The following is a 9599-nucleotide window of genomic DNA, read 5'->3' on the forward strand; positions in this document are numbered from 1 at the left end:
AGCAGCACAGGAGCAAATGCTTCAAGACCTGGGTTCCTCTGCTTTCATCCCTCCAAACAGGCATAAAGGTCTTTTGTGCTGAGACTGAGGTGTCAGCTCACACTGTCTGGGCCCTGGGCCTGGGTCTCGGGCCTTGTTGGTGTCTCCAGTTGGGAGAGTCTCACCTCTGGCATGACCTTCCACAGTGACAGGCTCCTCAGACAGGCCCTGGGGAGAGGTCCCTTTCCATGAATGTACCAAGACTGACTAAGGGAAATTGGGGCTGCCGCTCCACAAGAAGCAGGGAGGAAGGCAACCAGGACCTAAGGGGGTTCTTAACACATCTCCTTGTGTGATGCCAGTCAGGGCACCACAAAGGTTAATGTTAGGCCAACTACCACAACCCCACCCAATGGGGGCCCCCAAGATCGCAGACTTCTGAGACACCATGACAGCTGAGGTGCTGGCTGAAGGCCAAGGGGGAACACAGAATGACTGGGAGACAAAGTTATAAATAGCAGCTTGACCAGCTGCAGGAAAAAAGGACTGTGGCTTTCACCACAGGTTTCCGTGCTTGCAGTGAGAGAAAAATCCTTTATTTTTTATCAATTGAAAACTTTTTTGGTTTGACTTATTTTGTTAACAGTCATGGAAAAACACTGACACAGAAAAAAATATCAAGCAGATTAACTTAAAAAAAAAAAAGCCCATTCCTTACTACTTTCTTCCAAGCCCCTTTTCCTCCCCAGAGGCAACCACTGCCATCAGTTAGGTTTGCAGCCTTCCAGACACTTTTATGCATTTTCATATATAGTTTGGTTTTGTAAGGTTTTATTTTATCAATACATCAAGATTGTACATATTGCTCCATGATATGCTTTTTTTACTTAACATTATGTCTTGGAGATCTTTCCATATCAGTGCATACCATTTTTAACTGCTGCATAGTATTAACTCCATACAACTAAAATATCTAACTTGCTCTCAGGGACATGCATCACTTTACATTTTGAAACCAAGCTACTCCCCAAACTGCCCTGAAAAGGCTGCTATTGTTACATTCACACCCACAGCACAAGTGCTGCCATTTCTTCTTTTTGTAGCCCAAACTAGATATTATCATGAAGAAAAACTATCACTTTCCGATGGACACAATCAGTTTCATTGTTGCATTAATTTACACGGCACTGATTGCCAGTGAGGTTGATCATTAGCAATAGCCAAGCTGTTGATGCTGAAAACAGCTCTCCAACTGTTGGGAGGAGTTTCAATTAGTACAATCACTTAGGAGAGCAGTTTGGCAATATCTAGTTAGAATGAAGATGCTCTAACCCTAAGATGCCCAAATTTTACCTCCATGTACTTACCCCTAAAGAAATTCACACATATGTACAGAGGAACATCTTTTAATTATGTTCACTGTTGCAAAACACTGGGAAGAAACTAAATGTCCACCAATGAGAGAATAGATAAATAACTGTGGTAAGTGTACAATGGAATATTTAGCATACAGCAGTTAAAAGGCAGGTATCAAAATGACTAAATCTCAGAAACAATGTTGAGTGAAAAAAATAAAGCTGCAAAATGATACATTTTAGCAATTATGTCCATTTAAAAAAACTCTGTATTGGTTATGGAGATACATACACACATATACATATATATGCACACAAATACACATGCACGCACACACTTCAAAAATGGTAGACAAGAAGTAAACACAGCATTTCCTGGATAGTGCTTACCTCTGTGGAAGAAGATAAAAATAACAGGTTCACCTGTACCTGAAAATGTATATTCATTGGAGAGAGAGAGATATCTGAAGCCAATATGGCCAAAGGTTCAAACCTGTTCATTTTATGTGGGTGGGTACCTCTGTTTTTCATAGTACTTGTCTGGCATATATTTCTCTGTTCCTTTTGTGTCACTGTGTTAATGTATACAATCAGCATACAGTTTTAGTTTTTACCCATTCCCTCTGAGACTTGCTTTACTTTCTGAGACTTGCTATTTTCTAAAAGAGGATTTTAACTCCTTCACCTCTACAGTCTGTTTGGATGTGTTCCTACCATCACTATTTTTACTATGCTTTTTCACTGTTTCTTTCCTTCTCATAGACTGACAGAATATTCTTTACTCAAACTTTGCCCCTTTAGTAGTTCAACAGCCATACACTTTACTCCTACTTTTAGAAATAATTACCCTTACTTTTGTTGTTGTTGGAGTCAGTATTTCCAATGAAACTAATTTTTTTTCCTAGTGGGAACAACCAAAAAACCCTATTTTGGAGGCAAATGCAAGAGATCAATTATAAAGTCACTTAGTACCACGGTTTTAGACGAAACCAAACAATTCCACTATACCATGTAAAACCAAAAGGAGAACTTTAATAAGCTTTTACGGCACTGCAATTACAGGAACATTAACCCATAACATGCAACAGAAATGATGATGCCTCTTGGACAAATTTAACAGATAAACTTGACATTACAATCAACAGCAACATATTCTACTGAAAAAAAATGCAACATTTCACTGCTCAGGTTAGAAAATGCATCTTCTTGCCGCAATCTCAAGTAGCACTTAGAAAATTTGGTTTTCCCTTTCTAACCTCTAAAACACAGTATGATTTTTTTAATGCAATCATACACAATCATTTTCACACTGGAAATAATCACAAGAAATCAACAGGTGGAGATTAATCGACTGACTGATTTCACTGCAATGGTTAATTTGGAGAGGGCTCCTGCAGTATTGTGGATTTCAGATGGGGAAAATCATCAGACCAGGAGTAAAAAGCCTTGGTCTTAAAGTGGGGGAGGGAACATGCAGCGGCACACAGGGCAGGTGCCTGACTTCTGAAGCCAGATGGACACGCAAGGCTTGTGGAAATAGTGATGGCATGGCAGCTCTGTCGCCACCTCCCCCTTCGCATATTCACTGCAACAGATGGGGCAACACATCTCCTGCCCCACCGCACTGTGATCTTCCGTGATCAGGATCTCAGGAAGAGTGTCGATGCTCTCCTTGCTGGCTGGTGGATTGGCCACCTCCACATCCACCGCCAGAGACTCCAAGTGTGCCAGGGCAGTTTCCATTGCCTGGGCCAGGCGTTCTTCAAGTGCCATGTATGTGAGGAACTGAGGATCCACGTAGGAAATGGCTTCGGCTACCCCCAACCCATCCGCAAATCCATCGAAGAGGCTCCAATCCACTTCGAGGTCTTCACTGACACTGGAGTCATCTTCAAGGTTGTTGTTGCCATCCAGCATGAAGACACCAGGCTGCAGAAACTCCTGACCAGAATCATTATCCCCCTCACTGCTGCTCTCGTTTTCATTGTATTGGAGCCAAGGAACTTCTCCTTCTTCAGGGGATGCCCTTTCCTCTTCCTGGAGAGATGGCCCTCGAACTTCCTCAAGTTCATTGCTGCCACTGCTGCCAGCACTGGCACCAGCACTGGCATTCACTCTGGCTTGCTCAGCTTCAAGCTCTTCTTTTCCTGGCAGAGTCTCCCAGCTCTCGCCGCTGGATGACAGATTTTGCTCCCGGCCACGATACTTGCGACGCAGAGCCGCAGTCCACTCTTTGTCACTGTCAGAGTCTTCTTCAAAGTATTTGTAGTAGTCATCGCTGTATGTCCAGAAGTCGGGGTCGGCCATGGTTCGTCGCCGTCTAGGCACCTTTTCGGGCTTCACTTGGTCACTCCTGGCTTCCCTCTTGTCTTCAGGGTACTTCGGCTCAGGGTAGCCACTTGAACCCTCACCTCTGCTCCTTCTTGCCAGGCCATCCAAGTGGCCTTCATCAGCGCTGGCAGTCTCCCTCCACCTGGAAGTGCTATGTGGCATATCATCATCATCATCGGTATCAAAAAAGATTTTTGGTTTCACGCAGTTGGGACTTGCCAGATTTCTAATTTTGGGCCTCACCACTGGTTCCTCTGCACTCTTTGGAGTGTTTTCCCCACCACAAATACTCACAGGAGCCCTGCTGGGACATGCAGGTAAATTCGGCTCCTGTCTCTCCCTCTCCAGGTTGTTGCTGTTTGTGACCACCTTGCCTTCAGCAGAAGACGGCTGAGAGGCCATGCTATTTGGCTGTAGGAACTCAGCTCTGCTAGCAGAGGACCGTGCTGCAGGGGCTGGGTCTAACTTCTCAAGCTCCTCTCTCACGTCATGGTTAAAACTAGAGAACTGAGAGGCCACCCCAGCCAGAGACCTTGCCCCCTTCTCCGGGTCATACAGCTTATCATCTTTAAACTTGCCAGTTTTCCCTCTCACTGGCACTCGCTCAACAGGCCCAGCCCCCTCCTCCTCACTATCATCTGCCCCGAAACAGTCAACATGTCCATAAGCCATTCCTCTTCTGCTCCCCGAAGCCCTGTACTCTCTGGGCGGGTACCTGGAGTAGTCCTCATTATCAGCATTCAGGGTGGTTCCTGAGCTCTCGCTGTCATCCCAACTACGACGAGTGGTGGAAAACGGTGATCGGCTCCTCTTGGTGGTTTGACTGGGGGCTGATCTGTGCATTGGGACTTTGGATGGCGTCTTTCTCTGGCTGGAAATCCTTTCTTTCTGGCTCGTGGATGGCCTGAAACTGACATAAGCATGCCTTCTTCCATACCTCCTGCCTGTATTGGACTGACACCCTCCTGCTGGCTTGGGCCAGATAGGCTTGCTAGATTCCTGACCCATTTGCTCTATTTAGGAGGGTTTCCAATATGGCTGGGGATTGAGTGGGAAGGCTCCTGCTCCCTGCACACACTTTGGAGATGGAAAGGTCAAATCAGTTCAGAGTAAAGGAGCAGGGAGATTTATTTTCACTTCAGCAGGTAAAAAAATAAAAAAGAATAAGGGGCCTTTAAAATTAGTTTCACTTTCTTCTAAGGCCTGGAATAGCATTCAACTGACCGTCAGGTGTAGACTTGGAACACATTTGTAATGTTGGCAAAATGCTTACAAAACTGGGTTTGTAGGAAAGCCAGACTTATGGGAGAATCTGATGGAAGATGGAGGGTGACTGGACGTTCAGAAGGTGGGTGAAACACTGGAATTGTGCCAACATGGGAAGAGGAAAGATGGCTGTGGTTTTTTTTATGGGGTGCTTGCATTTTTCTGAGCCCTGTAGACATACAGGAGAAATGCAAATTGGAATAGAGTGGAAAATATAGATCACCATCACTATGTATGTGAGAGTGCCTAGTGTCTGTCAGGAGGAGCAGGACAGGTGGAAGAGGGACCAGCAATCATGAAGAGGAAAGATTCCTGTGTTTGTAGAGGGAAAGGGCTGGTGACACACATGGGAAAAGGCACGACTGTTAGGCAGAATGAGACCCATTGTGAATGTGGGTATGAAAATGACAGGCATGGTGTGGCTTCAGAGGAGAGGGGCATGTGAATGTATGATAGAAAGAGAATGTGCATGTGGTTCTGATGTGTGATGGCTGGAGCTCTAGGGAGGGATGCCTATGTTTATGTGTCTGTGAGGCCAGGAGGAGTATAGTGGCATTGGATGGAGCGTCCTTCAGTTTGTGTGTGTGTTCATCAAAATGGGAGGCAACAATAGAGAAGTGTCAGTGTGAACAAATGCATCAATGGGGAGACAGCCCTGGAGAGGGACATGCATGTGGCAGGTGGGTGGGCACCAGCAATCAAAGAGCATCTGTATTCATGGATGTGGCGACAGGAAGGGGGGATGTTCCAAGTTGGGATTTATGTGAATGTGTGTGTGTGCATGGCAGGGACCAGTGAAGGAGGCTGTCTCGACACATGTAGCAGACAGGGAGCACCTGAGAGGGATACGTGAAAGAGAGTGTGGGTGAGTATGCATGTAAGTGGTGTAGGAAAAAGGAACCAGCAATCCAAGGATATCCTTATGTGTGTCAGTGGCAGGCAAGGGGTAAGGCCTCACAGAGGGTGTGTGTGTGTGTGTGTGTTGTGTTGTGTTGTATGCTCACTAGAGCATGCAGAGGCACAGGGAGGAGGGGAGGTATGTTTGTGGAAGGTGGTGAGAGGCAGGAAAGGCACCGGAGGGTGGGAGGCTGTGTGTCTCTCAGTCATTCTGTGTCTCTCTCAGGGGAAGGCACTGGGGAGTGTGACAATGTCTGAGAGGGTGTCTGTACATGTGTGTCCAAGCATGTGGGGGGGGGGGAGGGGACACTTAGAAACCTTGAGTATGGGGGGCAGCGATAAGGCAGCTGCATTGGAAGGTTTTGGGCATGCGTGTGTGTGTGTGCGCACGCACGCACGCGTCCGGGAGCACACACCCGTGTATGTATGGGCATGTGCGTGTGTGTGTCCCTGTGCGTGCACGCAAGACACTAGGATGGGAGGGGGTCCACAATGTCATAATGAGAGGGGGAAACGTTTATCAGTTCAAATGGTAGATCCAAATCAATGTGGCAGGGAAGGGGGAAAAAAGAAAGGGAGTGTGGGGATACAGTTTTCCCTGGGAATGATTTGTTTTTCTGACAGCATTTCTTTTCCTGGAACAATATATTTGCCTAAAAACTTCATCCTTTACCATTCATTAAAACAACTGAAAAATGGGGAAAGAAAGGCCACGAATCGCTCCACAGAGGAGCCAAGAAGGGAGGCAGGAGGAGAGGGGAGGACAGGCAGAGAGGGCCGCGACCACCACTCCCCTCTTGAACAGCGACTCAAGCCACTCGAGCGGGGGCCGGGCCGTACGTAAGGAGCCAGGGATGGAGGATGAGTCCTAAATCGGGCCAATGGAGGACACAGGCCTCCCTCTTTGGTCAGGTCCCGCGTCCGCCCCACCCCTTCCCGAGGGGTGAGCCCGAAAATCTGTTCGCTAGAGCCCCCCCCCCCCCACATCCTTACCCTGGCGCCCGGCCACGCGCCCTCACGCTCGGCCACTGGCCCCACCGTCATGTCTGAAGAGATCGAGGAAATAAAGTCTTTCACTCACCCAGTCGCGACCCCGCACGCTCTCGGAAAGAACAGATCTCTCAGACCTCCAACCGCCACGACCGCCAGAGCCGCTGCTCCCGGGGCTCCAGCTCCTCCCCCTCCAGACAGCAGTGGGGCAGGCGCGACTGCGGCGGCGGAAGTGATTGTGGCGTCGCGGCGGCCCGCCCCCTTGATGTGGCGGGGGCGGCAGCTGCTCTCAACAAATCAGGGTGGGCCCGAAAGCATTATTTCATTTGAAATGATGAAATCGTCAAGGATACCGAAAAGGACAGCGAAAAATGTAACCAACAGCCAGCTGTAACAAATGTTAAACATTTAGTCACATCCCCTTCTGTTCTGGGGTTTGCATGGTTGCTGTCCTTGCTGTCTGATATAAAGTGAAATCTGCAAATTCCTTCTGATTCATTCCGATGTAAAGGAATCATATTAATGTACCCTATCCTATGTTCTGTATTATGGTTTGTGGTGGAAGTATCACTGTATTTAGGGTTGCGGTCAGCAGAAAATTTTTTAACCTGGTGGTTGAAGCAAACTGAACTGTTTATCATACAATTTGTTGCTGTTAACCGAGCTTCTCTATCCAGAAGAAATGATCAGTCATTGGAGCACAACATAACTTCACATTCTTGTAATTGCATTGCCCTTTAAAATATTATAGCTATGCCTTTTGGATTTACACAATTTTACCGAACTCCAAAGTCTTTTTTATATGTTGCTCTTTACATGTATCTCTAATACTTGGATCAAATGTAAGACCTTTGTTCATGACAATAGGAAAGCTTTGTTCTTTACTGGCAATAAAATGCATAATAGAAGAACAAGGAGTTTTAGGGGTAATAACAGAATAGAAATAAGATGTATAACTTTCAAACCATTGAAGAAATAGCATGTAGAACAAAGAAAAAAATTCATTCTTACAAAACGCAGAAATGGGATGAGAGGCAACAAGAAAGTATGTTAAAAAGGGAGGGGGGCAGAAATAAATCCAGATATATCAGTATGTACTATGGGTTAACGTTTCCCATAAAAAATGTAAAAGCAAACTCTCAATTTAAGCATTTAGTTTTCAGAAATCCAATTATATGCTGTTTATATGTTTCACCTAAGGCAGAAATAAGAATGGAAAATATATTTTCCAGTGAAATACCAGCAGAAAGAAGGGAAAGAAAAAGGTAGAGAAGGAAAGATGGGGGGAGGGGAAAGAATAAATTTTAGAAAGGAGAAAAGAGAAGGAAAGAAGGAAGGAGACATGTAGCAATGTTAATATCAGAAAAATTAAGAACTCAAAGTAAAAAGCATTAAAAAAAATCATGTTGTTTCATTCACCAAGAAGATATAACCACTAAAATTTATACACCAAATAATGTAATTTTAAAATACATGTGGTAAATATTGCTAGAAATATAGAAATCAGAGAGTCTGCAATTATAGTGGAAGACTTAACCACACTTATTTTGGTATAGATAGAGTGAATAGACTGCAAAATAAATAGGAATATAGAGAGATTCCACAACCCAATTAATAAGCCTCATCTGGTGTATATGTATTTTTGTACTCAAGAAATAATGTATTTTTGTTAAAATATTTAAAATATTTCAAACATAAAGTACAGAGAATAAAATGTACATTTGCCTACATGTACTTGTTACACAGACCAAGCATATTTTATTCTGTTTGGATCCTCAGATTCTTCTGTTTTTTAAACAAAATATTATGGTTGAATCTCTCACTTTATCCTATTCATCTTACCTCTTTTTCCCAAAAAAGAACCATTTGGATGTCTCTTTCTTGTGCATGCTTTTTATTTTTTTATATGTATGTATTTATTTCTTACCAATATATATTATTGTTTCATGTATTTTACATTATGTGAATAGCATAATAAATACATCCTTTGGAAACAAATTTTCATTTAATATATTTTGGAAGTTAGCAATTTGATTCAGTTAGATCTAGGTCATACACTTTAACTAATGAATACGATTGTATCAATTTTCCAATATGATATTACTATAATATATCATTGTATGGACTTCTGTTACATGGATTATCCAATTTCTTTATCTTTTTGCCTGCTGATGAACTTGGATTGTTCCTGTTTTGTGCAGTTATAAGTGAAGATTTAATGAACATCTTGGCTATGTCTCCTCATGCCCATATTGAAGAGTTTCTCTGAGGCAGTACTTTGCAACTGGATAATGGGGTTTCTGATATATTGATTCCCTTAACCCTCTAGAAAGATGGGCCTGGCTTTACCCAGCTGCTGCCCTGGGGCTGTTCCCTCTGGCTAGGAGTAGGCTGTCTCTTCACTGCAGTGAGCTGGTAGACGTAGTAGCATTTTTAACATGCTCTGATGTGGAAAGGATTGGAAAAAGCTACTCTAGTGTATGTGTTTTGAAGTAGAATTTCTGGGTCAAAGGATATGTAGTAGGTAACTAATGCTGTGTAACAAATTGCCTCAAAACTTAGAAGTTTAAGACAACAGACAATTATTATATCACAGTTTCACAGGTCACAAACCTATACATGGCTTAGCTGGGTGCCTCTAGCTCTAAGTCTCTCATGAAGTGGCCCTCAAGCTGTCATCTGGGCTGCAGTTGGATTCGCAGGGAAAATTGTAGGAGGTCCACATCCAAGGTCTTTACATGGCTGTTGGAAGGCCTCAGAAGATCCACTGCCAAGCTCGCT

General features: G+C 44.2%; 1 protein-coding gene across 4 annotated transcripts; it reads right to left on the bottom strand.

The window, feature by feature from the left end:
• Positions 1-2346: 2346 nt before the first annotated feature.
• On the bottom strand, positions 2347-7063 carry PJA1 (praja ring finger ubiquitin ligase 1). 4 transcript variants are annotated; one of them, XM_043459148.1, is made up of 3 exons: positions 6910-7063; positions 4381-4575; positions 2347-3816 (listed from the first exon to the last, which is right to left on the bottom strand). In XM_043459148.1, the coding sequence occupies exons 2-3, from the start codon at positions 4506-4508 to the stop codon at positions 2787-2789; spliced, it is 1158 nt and encodes a 385-aa protein (XP_043315083.1). In that variant the 5' UTR covers positions 4509-4575; positions 6910-7063; the 3' UTR covers positions 2347-2786. The 4 variants fall into 4 exon arrangements, with proteins under 4 accessions (XP_043315083.1, XP_043315080.1, XP_043315081.1 ...); XM_043459145.1 differs by having other exon boundaries at positions 2347-4575; XM_043459146.1 differs by having other exon boundaries at positions 2347-4569; positions 6910-7055.
• Between the last annotated feature and the right edge of the window lie 2536 nt (positions 7064-9599).

This window comes from Cervus canadensis, chromosome X (assembly GCF_019320065.1).
Source record: "Cervus canadensis isolate Bull #8, Minnesota chromosome X, ASM1932006v1, whole genome shotgun sequence".
NCBI classification, from domain to species: domain Eukaryota; kingdom Metazoa; phylum Chordata; class Mammalia; order Artiodactyla; family Cervidae; genus Cervus; species Cervus canadensis.